At 33.8% G+C, this 18,266-nt stretch overlaps 1 protein-coding gene across 1 annotated transcript in view; it reads right to left on the bottom strand.

Moving 5' to 3' along the window:
* The window catches only part of LOC147066805 (uncharacterized), a 39,383-nt gene that overhangs the window by 14,959 nt on the left and 6,158 nt on the right, over positions 1–18,266 (bottom strand). Inside the window, exons 4-6 of the mRNA XM_085954676.1 lie at positions 17,946–18,086; positions 15,920–16,165; positions 3,622–3,982 (exon numbers count right to left, since the gene is read on the bottom strand). Of these exons, the coding sequence (XP_085810802.1) occupies positions 3,622–3,982; positions 15,920–16,165; positions 17,946–18,086 (748 nt within the window). The remainder of the gene's footprint in view (positions 1–3,621; positions 3,983–15,919; positions 16,166–17,945; positions 18,087–18,266) is intronic.

Raw genomic sequence — 18,266 nt, 5'->3', positions numbered from 1 at the left:
CCGTTCCTGTTCGTGAAATCGGTAAAATTATGGCTCCGTCTCGTGGAATAAATAATTTGACCATCTGAGCTGGATAGGCCACATAATATAAAATCTAATACACTTATTTTTATGAAAAAAAAACATAAACTTTGTTAACTTTACTATGTAAAATTCTTCTGTCGAGCGCTCCGGTTCGTAAATTTTTCCATTTCGAGCGCTGACATCACTATATAAAAATGTGTCGATAAATAACTTTTTATCAAAAAAGCGGGCAAAGTTACCAGTTTTGACGGTACCTACGTAAGTACAATCGGTACTGTTCGGTTATACGGAATACAGCGGAAAACACATTTTGAAAATAGCCGATAAACTGGATTATTTGTTAGGTTAACCTAACCAAACCTAACCTAACCCAACCTAACCCAAACTAACAAAATTTGATAATCCTTATTATATATATATTATAAATTATTTAATAATCCAGTATATCGGGTATTTTCAAAATGTGTTTTCCGCTGTATTCCGTATAACCGAATAGTACCGTACAATCTTTTTGAATATTCGGCTCCACCCAAAGTGAGTGATAATCAAAACAATATAAAAATATTATAAATACTATAAATACTATCGACCGAAGGAAGGTACTTGATGGAATTTGAATTTAAATCCATTAGAATAAAAATATTACTCAAAAATCAATTGAATCTCCGGAACCTCGAGATTTAGGGCTCTCCTGATGGTGAATCATAGGTATACATCATATGTACATCCTTACACAGGTGGCATTACAATCTGCCAATATTCTCATGTCTTCTCCCTGTCTCTCTCATATATTTATATTGTTCTGTCTTACTATGTTCCAGACGCAATTATTTGTCTGTTAGCTGCTGTATCAGCTTAGTGGTCTTTGCTAAACTCGTTCATTTCTCAAGCGGTGACGTTTAGCTGATAATTCTACCTCACCCATAATGTTTCTATTTTTTGATTGATTGTGTATGTTGCCTAAGTGGTAGAACACAGTGGTCGAGCTGGCGGCGTGCGCAGCTCAAACGTATAACCGTGTGTGAAATGTTCACAGACAAATGTCTTTTTTTGGACATATCACAAACGGTTATATTTTTGAGTTGCATGCGCCGCTGCACGCGCGTTCACCCTGGCCAAGCCCTAAGGTTATAGTACTATGTCAGATTGATGAATTCATTAATTTCTTAGGTTAAGACTGAAGATTTCATTATAAATTTTAATCGTTTGCTGTTATTCTGCGCAGCCAAAAAACCCAACGATCGAAACATATTACTTAGATTCTGAAAAAATTATTTTAAAATGCAGTATCAAAAAATAAAATCACAATGGTCGCACTTCACTTTTGTAAGAATGCACAAATCTAATACATGTAACTCCTCCCCCCCCCTCCTCGTTCATCGCGGAGGATACGTTCTGGACATGGTCGCGATAAGCAAAATCTCGCGATTAATGGGGATTCCCTTGTTTGGCCTCTCAACGTTTATTGTGCAAAATTTGCGATTACATACTGTCAAGTAATGCATTATAGCCACATTTTACAGCATTCACTCGCTCGTAATCTTCGTCATTCTCTTCGAACAACTACATGGATGGATTGTGAAGAGAAAGGGCCTTTTCAATGGTTTTAACACTGAACTTTCGCAAGGGACCAGGTTCGGAGACGTCATTTTCTAGGGACGTATGGCATTAGACTAATCTCTTCGATGATATTTTGAATATCATTTTCATAATTGCAGTGAACCTAACAATTTCACTGAACAACCTTTTCTAAACACCCTTCATATACGACTGGGTGACTTCATTCCACGATTCATCGATGTTTCTGATAGCTTTCGTAATATTAAATTGTTTCCACCAAACCCACATGGCATCTCGATCACCGCCACCAGTTTCTTCAACGAGTTGAGAGAAGAAGAGTTAGACGATTCTTGGATGCTTTAAATCGAGAAGCAGTTTTCTTCTCTATGGAAATAAATGTACATGTTGGTGTCCCGTCTCATCCACAATAAAAATTAAATTTGGTGGATAATTTCCCCTTTCCACAATTTCCAGTTTTAAAAAAAGATCACGATATAACGAATCCGCACTCACCGGGGTCGCGATGAACGGGGAGAGGTTACCTCCTGTATTGAAATTTTATATTAGTAATTTACTGAAGCGTAAACTTCTTTAGATATCTATTTTTACATAGATTGATTTGCAAACGCATTGTAAGGAAGTTTCAAGGGAGGTTACAGCGTATATAATAATACTTGTAATAAAAGTAGACTTAGCCATTAATTTATTGTCAGATTACAAAACCTTTTTATCAATCTGGTTTAAAAATGCCGAACATCAATATAAATCTGACACTATTACATCTCATACTATGTGTTTTAAAGATGTATATAGAATTTGACATGACATTTGAAAAGATTGACATGATATTACTAGTGACAAATATTTGGCAGCTCGAGTGTTGATTGGCTGATTGGTAATTGAACTGGCCTTCTGTCAATAGTATGACTTTGTGGTTGACCGTAATGCCATCAATTTGGGTGACTACGTATTTTGTGATGAGTGGTTACAAGTAAATTGTACGTAAAACATTTCACCGTGGTACAGTTCACCGTGAACTTTGTATCGGAAAGAGATGACCGTATACTACACGGTCTCCAATTTTATTAGATTTAATATGAACATTCATTCAATTTTCATAGCTGATTTTGGCAAAATTCATGAATTCAAGATTGAAAACCTAACCTAACGAATAATCCAGTATATCGTCTATTTTCAAATTTTGTTTGCTACTAGCTTCCTGTAAAGTATAAACCGACAAGAACCGTGTTTTATTTAGATACGAATTTTATGTCAGTACTATATAACCCAAAGACTCCTTTCACATTATACGGTTTTAACCGTACGGCAAAAAACCGAAAGGCGAAACCTCCAGAACCTAATCTAACCTATAATCCAGTATATTGGCTATTTACAAAATTTGTTTGCTGTTGGCTTCCTGTAAAGTGTAAACCGACAAGAACCGTGTTTTATTCAGACATGAATTTTATGCCAGTACTATAAATACTACCCAATACACCCACGATGGCCGTGCGGCTTAAGCGTAGGCCTATCGTGACGTGGGTCCCAGGTTCGAATCCTGGGTCTAGGAATTCCACATATTATTTTTCAATTTGTGTATGAGTCAGAGTATGGACTCAACAGGTTGAGCAAGTGGCTGACATCCATTTCTCATAAAAACAAAAATCTGTGAATACAAACTTCCACTCTGTGGAGGCCCATATATTAAGATCGGACATGATTAAAAAAAAAAAAAAACTACCCAAAGAGGTTGGACGGTCTTTAATATACGGCCATACTTTTCCGATACATTTCATGGTAATGTGTGAAACAGCGAATTGCATATGTACAAGTTTCCGGACAAGGTGATGAATTCATATATTATTATGAAGTTATAATAAAACACAATATTGATTTTCATGCATTGGTTTTATTTATAAACTGTCTATATGTAGAAATGGTTATTTCAGTGTTATTCTTGAGCATTTTCAGTTTCTGGGTCATCGGAATTGGCTGATTTTTTCCCATGGATTCTCAAAACATGCTGTTTAAGACTACACTGTAAGTGCACAAATGCTGCCTTACATTATTATTATGTATCCTCATATGTTGGCGTAGGGAAAACTTTGCAGTATATTTCTTGTCACAAACTGTGCATTCATATTTTTTTTCACCCGTATGCACACTCATATGTTGTACAAGTGTTTGCCGGTCGAAGAACCCGAAATTACAAATCTCGCAAACGTGATTTCTTTGGTTCAGGTGGAATTTCCGGACGTGACTGTTGAGGTGCGCCGCGTAAGGGTAGCGTTTGGAACAGAGCTTGCACGCATGTTTATTTTTCTCTTCACCATGCTTTTCCACAAGGTGATGCTGCCGTTTTAGATAGGTACTAAACTTCATATCACATTGCGAACACCTGCAATAAAACACAAAATTGATATTTTTCGTTGTGTCCGTAAAGATAAGATGCACTTTTTGCCCAGCCACAGCATCAAACCTGTCACTCACAGTTTCAGACACAACCACTCTACCAGCTCGGCTATCATAGGTGTATCCCAAATGTGTTATCTTAGTCTAGTGTTAATGTTATCTAGTGTTATCCCAAAATGTACACACAAATATTCTAAAAAAATTATATTTTGGTAAATTATAACTTCCCTAATTATATTGAATTTGTAGCCTTTCTTTTATTTTTTCGTTGCGATTTATTTTTTATTGTAATAAATAAATGTTGCATAACAATAAAAAAATGTTATGTGTTATAATATTATAACACATAACAAACTGCCAAAAGTTGGTAAATCTTGAAATCATATTATTGAGTAATTTCAATTTGAAAGTTCGACATGACCTCTAAAATCAGGAATAATGAAATGTTCTTTGCGCTTTATGTGCATGTTCTATATATCGGATGGCCATGAATCTTTTTTCTAGCATACATATTTATATTTAGACACATAATCTTCTAAATACCTAAATTATCGACTTACCATCTTTTGGCAGCAATAACAATACAATTATTTTATGAGAAAAAAATCATTCACTCTTAGCCAACTACACTGAAATTAAAATGGATAAAACATCTATACATCTCTATAAACATAGATATAAAATATGTATCATAAAATTATGAATTGATAGGGCATAATATTTTATTCTCCACATTTCCTCCCTATCATCCATTTCTTTAAAAAGAATATTAAGTCTTAGGTCAATGTATGTAATAACAGAATATACAATCTGCCAGAAATGCCCTTTGTCATGGATGGAGTTCCACCGCAGATTTTTTGCACAAAGAAAAGATACTTCAAAGTTATGTATTTTCACATAGCAAATATCGCTGAATTAATAACGATTATTCGCACCAAGACACATAAAGAATGGCAATGATATAATCCAAATGCTATTCTTACGCGGCACACCCTAACAGTTACGTCTAGAAATTCAACTTGAACCAAAGAAATCACGCAAACGCTTGTACGACATAATTATGAGGGTGAAAGAAAATATGAATGCGCAGCTTGTGACAAGAAATACTCTGCTAAGTTTTCCCTACGCAAAAATATTATGAGGATACGTAATAATAATGTAAGGCAGAATTTGTGCACTATATACATACGCAATTTTATACACAAGTGTAGTGTAGTGAGAATCCATGGGAAAAAATCAGTCAATTCTGAAGACCCAGAAACTGAAAATGTTCAAGAATAACATTGATATAATCATTTTTAAAGACAACTTAATATAAAAGTTAGTCATTAGACCTCGAGTTATAGTCGAATTTCGGTGGGTCTATTTTATTTATATGGCTCCACATTCCTGCTTTTTTACGAGGAATGGTCGTTCGTCACACCCTTGTTTACAAGAAATGAATCATTTACCAAACCCATCGGGTCCTTACACTGGATCATACACATTGAAAAACGTAAAATGCATTTTTTTGTCCAGTAGCAGGATCGAACCTGTGACTTAAAATTTCTAGGACGGCCGGTCTGCTATCTCGGGTGCATTAAAATTGTAGATATACGATTATTCTAAAAGATAAATATTTTATAATTTTATACCGTGATTTTATTTATTTGAATCTCGACATAAAATGTATCGCAAGTTTATTGTCAGAGCAAATATCCAAAAAAATTTGCACGTCCTCCCAAGTATCGTGGTCAATAAGGTGCTAACATTTAATTACTATTAAAATCTATTTACATAATAGTCTTTTTCAAGTACAGTACTATCTCAGTCATCCGCCACCCCAAAAACCAGACAAATGTCCAATTTGTGAAAGCGGCGGATTATATAGTGCATACATACAAAATATGGTAAAAATTAAAACAGGTATTTCGTAAAAATAGTTTTTTTGAGAAATTTGTACTAGCAAATTCATTTTGTTATAATAAAAAACAAATATTCATTAAATTATACATATTTATAGACAAAGTTTATTAATTAAATATTAAACAGTAAATCACTTGACACAACCAGTTGTTCTGTGAGGCAGATATTCTAGAATGGCTTAGGATTCCTGGCTTTCCCTATGACCAAAAGCTTCAGTTTGTGTGTCCCGGTTGCATTGGAGCACAGCATAATTGTGATGCGGTTCTTGGGCACTTTTCTTCCTAGTAGATTAATTTCTTCGCGATGAACGTACGTTTTACGAAGGAGGAGTTTCCAAAATAAGCCCGTCTTAAACTGCGATGCATACTTGTTCGCGGCGGACTACTGAATTTGACAATCGAATACCGGCAGATTATAGTAGCTGTCGGATAATCGAGCGGCGGATTACTGAGAGTATACTGTATAACTGTAAAATAATTTTAATCGCGAATCGCCTGATAAAAGAATAGGCATAGGTAACATAAGACAAGTTTTGGTAATATAACTTCGGCTTTTCTTTTTTTATTAAGAAAATTATTTTGTAGTATTATAATATAATATATATCAATACGTTAGAGCATGAACCACGGAAGTCACGTTTGGAGTTTTGTTCAGGAGAGTGATTTTAGTGTAGGTTAAATGTTTGAAACTCTATAACTTTTTAAAGAACTATAGTAATTAGGGTCTGTAAACGGTATTATTCATAATTAAATTTATTTTTGACCGTAGTATAGATAGAAATACCAAATTATTTAGAATTAATAAATTAATGGACTTCCGTGTTTTATGTTCTAACACATAATGTAGAAGTACCACTAAGCAATACTTCACCTATAGATAATACACGGAAGTCCATATAGGTAAGTATAAATTATTTTTATTTCCTGTGCATCATTTATTATAAATACACAAAATATTTCAGTAAGTCTAAATATGAAAAGGAATTATATATAAGTATAATTATATTATATAGGTGGCTCTCGTGGTGCAGTTGGTAAGGCGCTCGCCTTCCACCCGAGAGTTCCTGGGTTCGATTCCCGGTCATGACAAAAACATTTATGTGTTTTTCTCAAAGCCTGGGTGTTTGTGATTGTTCAAAATTCCTAACAACCACCTTGTACGAAAAAGCAAGGACATGGTTATTAATAATTCTAAAAAAAAAAAAAAATTATATTATATAAGTACAAGATTATTTTAAATTTATTATTGGTCTAGAAAAAAATCAACACAATGAGAATTCTTCCTGGTCATTCTCCGGGACATCAGCTGATGAGGAATTATGTGGAATTCTATCATAAAATTGTTGAAATTCTGGAGACATCCATTGCTTCATAGTTTGCAGATCTTAACCGAACACGGTGGTTTTGCCTCGAAGCTCTTGGCCTAATAGAATCTCCGACTTGCTTATGTGCCGAATTGCAGGATGCCGATCACATCCTCTGGGAGTGTCCCCATATTATGTTGGTTGAAAGGGAAGAGCTTCTCAAGTCGGTTCGACCTTCAGTTGAACCGGTCGGCCATTGCGACTTGGTATCTACGGGGGAAAATTTTAAAGCTTTTAAAAAGTTTGCGGCGTTGTACGGCGAGCGAGAAGGTAGGAGGTCCACAGTTTGGAAAACTTCATCGGAGAACTTCGCCTTATAACGTAGATAACCATTGCGATCTTAAGATAAAATAAAAAAGAAAAAAAAGGTGTGCCATCAATACTCTTTTTTCGAGCCAGAAAAGGAGCTGAAGATGATGCATACAAAGAGCAAAAATTGTTTATATCATTTAACTCCATGTTAATAACTTTAAAAGGCTTGTTTCTTTTACATGTCCCTACAAACTGAACCCAATCCCATGGAGTAACAATCTGCATACCGTTCAGCATCTTTTCTGACGTTCTGTTATAGAGTGGTCAGTGTCTATCTCCATGTGTGTATGGCCTCGTAATAGGAATTTGTGATTTATGATTTTAAGCGTAGGAATGGTTTTCAGAAACCAGGTAAATGAAAAAACAATCACGATATTCCTATTTTGGCCAGGGCAATTAATTATCATACCAAATCGTCAGCTCTTCAATATTTGCTTAAACATTGCTAGATACCCATTTCATCAAGCAGCAGCCGATCTTATTGTCACCCCTTCCACTTTTTATTTCATCCACATCAGTGTTGTGTCTCACTCACCACTTGCATCGTTGTAAATTATTGTAAAATTCAGAGTCCACAATTTTCTCAGATGGAAACTATATGGAGCAGGTAAACACTTCTCCAAGTCACCCATTATTACTTTCATACTGGTATTTTTTTCTGTTGCAAGAGTTTTATCAACCTTATTTAATTGCAGCTGCTTCCTGTATGTGGTCTTCCAAAAGGTGTCTTTGAATTTCTTTTTCTTCAAAAGAAATATTGACATCTTTAAGACTAATCTTAGGGCTATCGCAGGCGTCACAGGTATCATTGCTTGTCAAATCAAACCCGAATTAAATTTTTATTTTATTTAATTGAAAATCCATTTTGAATAGGTATATGGCGATAGAGCCACAATTTTGGGTTCATTCATGTGGTTATATTCTTTGAAGAATAAATCAAACATTTTTGTTATACTTATTTATGTATAACTAGCTGTATCACCCGGCGCTGCCGGGAGTTACGTAGAGTGCAAGGGATTGAATTTAAAAAATATATATATAATATTTTTGATTTTAATTTTTTTGTACATTTATTGCATTTGAATATCTAAAAAAGTAGTACAAATTCTATTTATTATTATAAAACTGTCCCCGGGGTGCAACGGGTTAAAACTGAAATTCGAGACCCCGACCACGCACTCCGGCTCTGATGCGTCCCCGGGGTGCAACGGGTTAAAATTGAAATTCGGGACTCCGACCACGCACTCCGGCTCTGATGCCACTACATACAATTATTGTCCGTGAGTGAAGCATTCCGATCTACGCGTAACACGTCGCCCGCGCCAACCTGGCGGTGATTAGTTTTTCTAATCTAACTTTGCCATTTGACCTCCGATCAAGCTGAAATAAATGCCAATATTTTTTAAATGTACACATTCTAGCGACATTTTCAATAAAAAATGGGGGTTGCAGCATTAACTTCCGCGTTTCAAGACCTTGTACGCGGCGACTTTTTTTCCGCAAAAACCGTAAAACTGTCCCCGGGTTGCAACGGGTTAAATTTGAAATTTGAGACCCCAACCACGCACTCCGGCTCGTCAGCCTCCGTCTACTGACCAAATTTTGTCGAAATCCGACTGCGCGTGTGGATTTTTACAGAGAAAAACGAAAATTATGATAATACGTACCTACCTAACGTTTGTTGGACTTCCGTGTTTATGGAATTATAATGGTTTATTAGCATTTTTCTTAGAGCATAAACATCGTAAAAAGGACACCCGTTGTTTATGCACTAACGTGAATTGGACTTCAGTGATTTTTTAATTAGCTATATCAGTTAATTTACTACTTATGGACTTCAGTGTTTCGTTCATTTGTGTAATGAAATAAAAGAAAATTTTCTGCATATTTAACTCAGAAACGGTAAAAACTGGACTTCCGCGGTTTATCCTCTAACGTACAGATATTATTTCATGAGAAAAAATCATTCACACTTGCCAACTACACTGAAATTAAAATGGCTAAAAAAAAATTATATCTCTAAAGACAAAAAAAAACTACATAGATAAGGAAATAGAGCATATTATTCCCCACATTTCTTCCCTGCCAACTATGTATATCCGTGTCAGTGCCAAGTTCATATTATGGTTATAAGAAAAATGTACTATTTAAAAATATGTTACATAAAACGAAAAGTTTTAATTTAAAAAATAAAAAAAAAAGATTTTTGTTGACATCCATATTTATAATTATCCTGACCATCTTCATGCTTAATTCCGGATAATCGAGGTTCTGCTGTATTAACACCTTTCGGAATATCTGGCACCATCATAAATGAGCGACGATCAAAAACAATATTACATAATTAAAAAACAATGGAACCTTCGAAACCCCAGGTTTTTTAAGGTGCCTTCCTGTATGTATTCATATATTATGTATTTTGAAAAGTTATAATAAAACACAATATTAGATTTTTAAGCACATATTTTATTTATAAGCTGCCTTTAAAAATGGTTATATAAATGTTATTCTTGAGAATTTTCAGTCTCTGGGTCATCAGGATTGACTGATTTTATCCCATGGATTTTCAAGACATGCTGTTTGAGACTACACTTCTGTGTAAAATTGCGTCCGCATAAAGTGCACAAATTCTGCCTTACATTATTATTATGTATTCTCATATGTTCGCGTAGTGCAAACCTTGAGGTGTATTTCTTGTCACAAACTGTGCATTCATATTTCCTTTCACCCGTGTGCACACTCATATGTCGTACAAGTGATTGCCGGTCGAAGAAACCGAAATTACAAATCTCGCAAACGTGATTTCTTTGGTTCAGGTGGAAATTCCGGACGTGACTGCTGAGGTGCGCCGAGTAAGGGTAGCGTTTGGAACAGAGCTTGCACGCATATTTTTTTTTTTCTCCACCGTGCTTTTCCACAACGTGATGCTGCCGTTTTAGATAGGTACTAAACTTCATATCACATTGCGGACACCTGCAATAAAACATAAAATTGATATTTTTCATCGTGTCCGTAAAGATAGATACATTTTTTGCCGCATCATCACACAGCATCAAACCTGTCACTCACAGTTTCAGACACAACCGCTCTACCAACTCAGCCATCATGGGTGCATTCAAAATGTACACACAAATATTCTACAAAAATAATATTATATTATTTTATGAAAACCCTGTGATTTAATTTTAAATTTGAATCTGGACATAAAATACATCGTAATATCCATTATCTTTTGCATGTATTTTGGTAATATAACTTACCTAATTATATAGAATTTGTAGCCTTTCTTTTATTTTTTATTGCGATTTATTTTTTATTGTAATAAATAAATGTTACATAATAATATAAAAATGTTATGTGTTATATTATAACACATAACAAACTGCCAAAAGTTGGTAAATCTTGAAATCATGTTATCGAGTAATTGCAATTTGAAAGTTCGACATGCCCTCTAAAATCAGGCATAATGATAATTTCTTTGTGCTTTATGTGCATGTTCTATGTCTCGGATGGCAATGAATATTTTTTCTAGCATACATTTATTTATATTTAGATACATAATCTTCTAAATACCTAAATTATCGACTTACCAACTTTAGCAATAACAATATTATTATTTTATGAGAAAAAAATCATTCACTCTTAGCCAACTACACTGAAATTAAAAAGGATAAAACATTTATACATCTCTATAAACATAGATATAAAATATGTATCATACAAATAATGAATTGATAGGGCATACATAATATTTTATTCTCCACATTTCTTCCCTATCATCCGTTTCTCTAAAAAGAATATTAAGTCTTACATTCAATGTATGTAATAACAGAATATACAATCTGCCAGAAATGCCCTTTGTCTTGGATGGAGTTCCACAACAGATTTTTTGCACAAAGAAAAGATATTTCAAAGTTATGTATTTTCACAAAGCAAATATCGCTGAATTAATAACGATTATTCGCACCGAGACACATAAAGAAGAATGGTAATGATATATGTATTTTGTTGCAGGTTGCCCGCAATGTGATATGCAGTTTACTACATATCTAAAGTGGCACAATCACCTTGTGGAAAAGCATGGCGAAGAAAACAAAGAAACATGTGTGAAAGCTCTGTACCACACGCTATTTTTACTCGGCACACCCTAACAGTTATGTCCAGAAATTCAACTGGAACCAAAGAAATCACGCAAACGCTTGTACCACATAATTATGAGGGAAAGAAAATATGAATGCACAGCTTGTGACAAGAAATACTCTGCTAAGTTTTCCCTACACAAAAATATTATGAGGATACATAATAATAATGTAAGGCAGAATTTGTGCATTATATGCATATCGATACACCAGTTCAATAGGGGAACAACTCATAAAACCTTGTTCCGAGACAATGGCATTTGAATTTTTTGCAGTAATTCTTATTTTAATTTTAAAGCCTTGATTTCGATGAAATAGTATGTTTTTTTATATTTCATTTAGTGGAATTTATCTATGCACAATGAAATTGTACATTTTAATAACGAATTAACAAACAAATTTGATTATATAACGGAATTACTGATTAATCTTAGAAAGGATTATTCGATTTTATGACACATTGAAGAAATTTTTGATTATTTTTTTTGCTGAAATATAAAGAGAAGACCTTTCTACATCAAATGGCATTCTTATCTCAAAACCTTCAAATTTTGAGTTGTTCCCCTATTGAACTGGTGTATCGATATGCAATTTTATAAACAAGTGTAGTGTAGTGAGAATCCAATGGAAAAAATCAGTCAATTCTGAAGACCCAGAAACTGAAAATGTTCAAGAATAACATTGATATAACCATTTTTAAAGACAACTTAATATAAAAGTCTGGCATTAGACGTTGAGTTATAGTCGAATTTCGGTGGGTATATTTTATTTATATGGCTCCACATTCCTGCTTTTTTACGAGGAATGGTCGTTTGTCACACCCTTGTTTACAAGAAATGATTGCTAATCATTTACCAAACCCATCGGGTCCTTACCACACACATTGAAAAATGTAAAATGCATTTTTTTGTCCAGTCGCAGGATTGAACCTGTGACTTAAAATTTCTATGACGGCCGGTCTGCCATCTCGGCTATCATGGGTGCATTAAAAATGTAGATATACGATTATTCTAACAGAAAATATTTTATAATTTTATACTGTGATTTATTATTTGAATTTGGACATAAAATGTATTGCAAGTTTATTATCAGAGCAAATATACAAAATTTTTTGCACATCCTCCAAGTATCATGGTCAATAAGGTGCTAACATTTAATTACCATTAAAATCTAAAACCTTTATTAAAATCTATTTACATAATGGTCTTTTTCAAGTACAGTAGTCTCTCAGTAATCCGCCACCCCAAAAACCAGACAAGTGTCCAATTAGTGAAAGTGGCGGATTATAGTGCATCATACAAAATATGGTAAAAATGAACAGGTATTTCGTAAAAGTAGTTTTTTTGAGAAATTTGTACTAGCAAATTCATTTTTTTATAATAAAAAACAAATATTCACTAAATTATACATATTTACAAACTAAATAAAACATGTATTCGGTAAAAATAGTTTTTTTGAGAAATTTGTATTAGCAAATTACGGTTTTATTTATAATCAAAATCAAGTATTTATTAAATTATACATATTTATAAACTAAGTTTATTAACTAAATATTAAACAGTAAATCACTTGACACAACCAGTTGTTCAGTGAGGCAGATATTCTAGAATGGCTTGGATTCCTGGCTTTCTCTATGACCAAAAGCTTCAATTTGTGTGTCCCGGTTGCATTGGAGCACGGCATAATTGTGATGCGGTTCTTGGGCACATTTCTCCCAGGTACATTACTTTCTTCGCGATGAACGTACGTTTTGCGAAGGAGGAGTTTCCAAAATAAACCCGTCTCAAACTGCGTTGTATACTTGTTCGCGGCGGACTACTGAATTTGACAATCGAATACCGGCAGATTATAGTAGCTGTCAGATAATTGAGCGGCGGATTAATGAGAGTGTACTGTATATCTGTAAAATAATTTTAATCACGAACCGCCTGATAAGAGAACAGCAATAGGCATAGCCCCCACAAGGAGGGGGCTGACAGAGCTCTAGCCTGGGGACCCAGGCTCTTCGGGGGCCCCGCGTGGCGCGTCTACATTATCAAGTGAAATAAACACACATCACCAATTTGCTCTAATGGTAAAAAAGTCTATTTATTAAAAAGTCTAAGGCGCTATTTTGCTTTAACAATATTATCATTTTAAAATATGTTATTGTGACACAAATTTGGAATATTGTGTGTCGATATTCGAAAACTTCATAACACAAATGAATTTATTGAAAAATACAAAAAATCGTAAGTAATCGTAAAGATACACCAAATTCCCTCAAATTTTACCTGGAATATCATTTGGAACACGTTTCTGTAGAGCGTCTGTTTTTAACCCTAGCGATAGGTAGGGGGGCCTGACAATGATCCTGGCATAGGGGCCCGCTTCAGGATGTGGGGGCCATGGCCATAGGTAACATAAGACATGTTTTGGTAATATAACTTCGGCTTTTCTTTTTTTATTAAGAAAATTATTTTGTAGTATTTATTATATATAATAATATATATTATTTCATGAGAAAAAATCATTCACACTAAAATTATATATCTAAAGACAAAAAAAAACTACATAGATAAGACAATAGAGCATATTATTCCCCACATTTCTTCCCTGCCAACTATGTATATCCGTGTCAGTGCGTGCATGCCAAGTTCATATGATTATAACAAAAATGTATTATTTAAAAATATGTTACATAAAACGAAAAGTTTTAATTTAAAAAAAAAATAATAAAAAAAGATTTTTGTTGACATCCAAATTTATAATTATTCTGACCATCTTCATGCTTAATTCCGGATAATCGAGGTTCTGCTGTATTAACACCTTTCGGAATATCTGGCACCATCATAAATGAGCGACGATCAAAAATAATGTTACACAATTAAAAAACAATGGAACCTTCGAAACCCCAGGTTTTTTAAGGTGCCTTCCTGTATGTATTCATATATTATGTATTTTGAAAAGTTATAATAAAACACAATAATAGATTTTTAAGCACATATTTTATTTATAAGCTGCCTTTAAAAATGGTTATATAAATGTTATTCTTGAGAATTTTCAGTTTCTGGGTCATCAGGATTGACTGATTATATCCCATGGATTTTCATGACATGCTGTTTGAGACTACACTTCTGTGTAAAATTGCGTTTGCATAAAGTGCACAAATTCTGCCTTACATTATTATTATGTATTCTCATATGTTCGCGTAGTGCAAACTTTGAGGTGTATTTCTTATCACAAACTGTGCATTCATACTTCCTTTCACCCGTGTGCACACTCATATGTTGTACAAGTTTTTGCCGTACGAAGAATCCGAAATTACAGATCTCGCAAACGTGATTTCTTTGGTTCAAGTGGAAATTCCGGACGTGACTGTTGAGGTGCGCCGCGCAATTGTAGCGTTTGGAACAGAGCTTGCACGCATATTTATTTTTTTCTTCACCATGCTTTTCCACAAGGTGATGCTGCCGCTTTTGATATGATTTAAACTTCATATCGCATTGCGGGCACCTGCAACATAAAATTATCATGTCGACCCCTGAGAATAACATGGTTCCTTTATGCATTATAATCAATTAATGCTTTAAATTTGAAATCCATGAATTTGATAAAATCAGTTGGAACCTTGTTACGCAAAAAAGTGATTTCAGACAAGTGAACATGGTTTTATCTACAGATTATGACAGATATGATTGATATACAAATATGCTCGCGAACATTTTAAAAGTTATTTTATTTTATTTATTTGACAGGCCAAGTACATTAGAATATAAAAAACAACACAAAAATTACATGAATCAATATAGAATTGAAGTTAAGTAAGACAAAATATAAAAGTACGGAACAGATGGAACCTTTTAATATGAACTAATGTGTGAAGTTTGACACAATCTCGTTTTTAATTCAGAGTAACAGGGTTCCATCTACAGTTGAAACCTTGATCCTCTATTCTTGTTAAATGATTGTTGCAGTTGGAACTTAATGCAACCTCTATCTCCGTATTTAAACGTCAGATGGCGTTGGTATGTAAGAACGAAATGAATTTTACTGTATTTGGAACATTTTCCACTGAAAAAGTGCAAAACTGTTGGATGGAGCCTTGTTATTCTCAGGGGTCGATGTGTCAAATATAATAATAGCTTAATTATTTGTGATAGTAAAAAAATCAGTCAAACCATTGTATATGGATCACCCATAAATAAGTAATTTATATACTTACCCATGACGTTCCGGATAAATCCCTTTGTGTGCCAACATGTGAATTTTAAACGACGAATTGCTCTTCAATTTAACCTTACACAGTGTACACGGATATAGTTCATATGGATGGACTGAACGTCTATGCGTCACCAATTTTTTGCTGGTGGAGAACATTTTACCACATTTGTGACAAATATAATTAGGATAATGCACCGACATGTGCATCCTCAAGTTCTTGTTGTATGGAAACACCTCGGCACATAGCCTGTTGAATAGAAATAAAATCAAATTAATTATCAGATCATATATCTATGACTTGAGTATAACTCCATTTTTGGTCATTTTATGATAAGTATGAAAAAACACTCCAAATATAAGAACGCATCAGTGGCACCAACAGTATAATTCGCAGGTGGTCTATTAGACTAACTTATAACTAAAATGAATGTCACGTGTCCATAAGTAAGTGTGTACATATACTCTTAAACCACAACAAAATATAATGATATGCAACAACCCGGTCGGTTTTATCAGTACAATACACTCTCAGTAATCCGCCGTTATTTTTACTAGTTGAGACGGTTAATCGGATTGCTGCGTACCTATCTATCTACATTAATTATGTATATCGAATTGTCTTTAATATTGGGTTAAAATTGAAGCTATTAATCTATATTCCTTTTTTTTATATTATTGCTTTCTCCAATACTACGCTACGAGGGATCGATCGTATTGTCTTTATGATATTATTTCATTTATTTGTGTCGCCACTCTAAACTAGTTTACTGAGATTCGACAAGAGTACGTGATCCTAACCGTTTGACATTGAAACATACTGTGACTGCATATTATTATTCATATGTACCTACCTACTTATAAAAATTAAATATCGGAAGGGTTTATTTATTTCTTAAAAAAGCACACCACTTCCATTACAAATAATAATAAACACAAAAGCTAGCTAGGCTACTGGCTTATATTTATAATTATGAGACGGGTTTATTTTGGAAACTTCTCCTTCGTAAAACGTACGTTCATCGCGAAGAAAGTAATGTACCAGGTAAGAAAGTGCCCAAGGACCGCATCACAATTATGGCGTGCTCCAATGCAACCGGGATACGCAAACTAAAGCTTTTGGTCATAGGGAAAGCCAGGAATCGTGAGCCATTCAAGAATATCTGCCTCACTAAACAACTGGTTGTGTCAAGTGATTTACTGTTTAATATTTAGTTAATAAACTTAGTTTATAAATATGTATAATTTAATAAATACTTGATTTTGATTATAAATAAAACCGTAATTTGCTAGTATAAATTTCTCAAAAAAACTATTTTTACCGAATACTTGTTTTAATTTTTACCATATTTTGTATGTATGCACAATGACATTATTAATGGACAACGCACTCAATACAGTGCAGCTAACAAGTAAATTCACGCACAGCGACATTCGCACATGTATATGTAAACGTCACGCAATTTCTATTATGCGATATCACGCATCCGGAATTTATAGCAATATAACCTTTATTGTAATGGCGTTAGAACAGTGTTTCTAGAGTCAATGTTCATTTGAGCGAACCCGTTCAAACCGAACCGTTCGGCAGACCCGACAAAAAGCATCAGGAATTTATAGCAATATCACCTTTATTGTAATGGCGTTAGAACAGATTATGCCATTCGGCAGACCCGACAAAAAAGTGAGTGTCATTTTTATTCTCAGATGCTTCGTCCATATTCATGTCATTGTGTATCCATACTAATTGGACACTTGTCTGGTTTTTGGGGTGGCGGATTACTGAGAGAGTACTGTAGTTTAATGTTGAAACTACATAAATATAAATGATAATTTATATTTATGTAATTATATATGCTAATTTACTTACCTACCTATTTTCTTCTATCTTTCCCTTATAGTCCGATGGTTTTATTATGTATTTATTAATTAATTTTTGAGCGTTTTATTTAGACATGTAATCTGCCTAATGAATATTTATTTCTAAAAGATAAAAAATGAAAATCATGACAAATAGGATATATACGCACTTGCACTCAAGATCATTATCATCCAGCTGATAAGGTAATATTTCACTCGGATATTTCTTTTTGGGAGGACGTTTTGTTGAATTCGTTGGAAGTTTATTATCCTTTCCAAGTAGTTTGTGTTCAGGTTTATCTATTATTTCACTGGAAAAAAAAAACAATATTGCAATAAACAATAACCTAATTACATATTATAGCAAATTAAAAAATTTAAAAATCTTCCGGTAATTAAAACACAGCCATCTTACATTTATAGATTTCTTAAATTCTATTTCTTGTACACATAGGTACTAAATTTAAATACTTTCGTTCTCTGACTAATAT

The sequence above is a fragment of the Rhyacophila brunnea genome, unplaced genomic scaffold, assembly GCF_057557595.1.
Source record: "Rhyacophila brunnea isolate RB1 unplaced genomic scaffold, BYU_Rbru_1.0 scaffold_4, whole genome shotgun sequence".
NCBI classification, from domain to species: Eukaryota; Metazoa; Arthropoda; class Insecta; order Trichoptera; family Rhyacophilidae; genus Rhyacophila; species Rhyacophila brunnea.
This window is presented reverse-complemented; position numbering and strand designations above follow the sequence as displayed.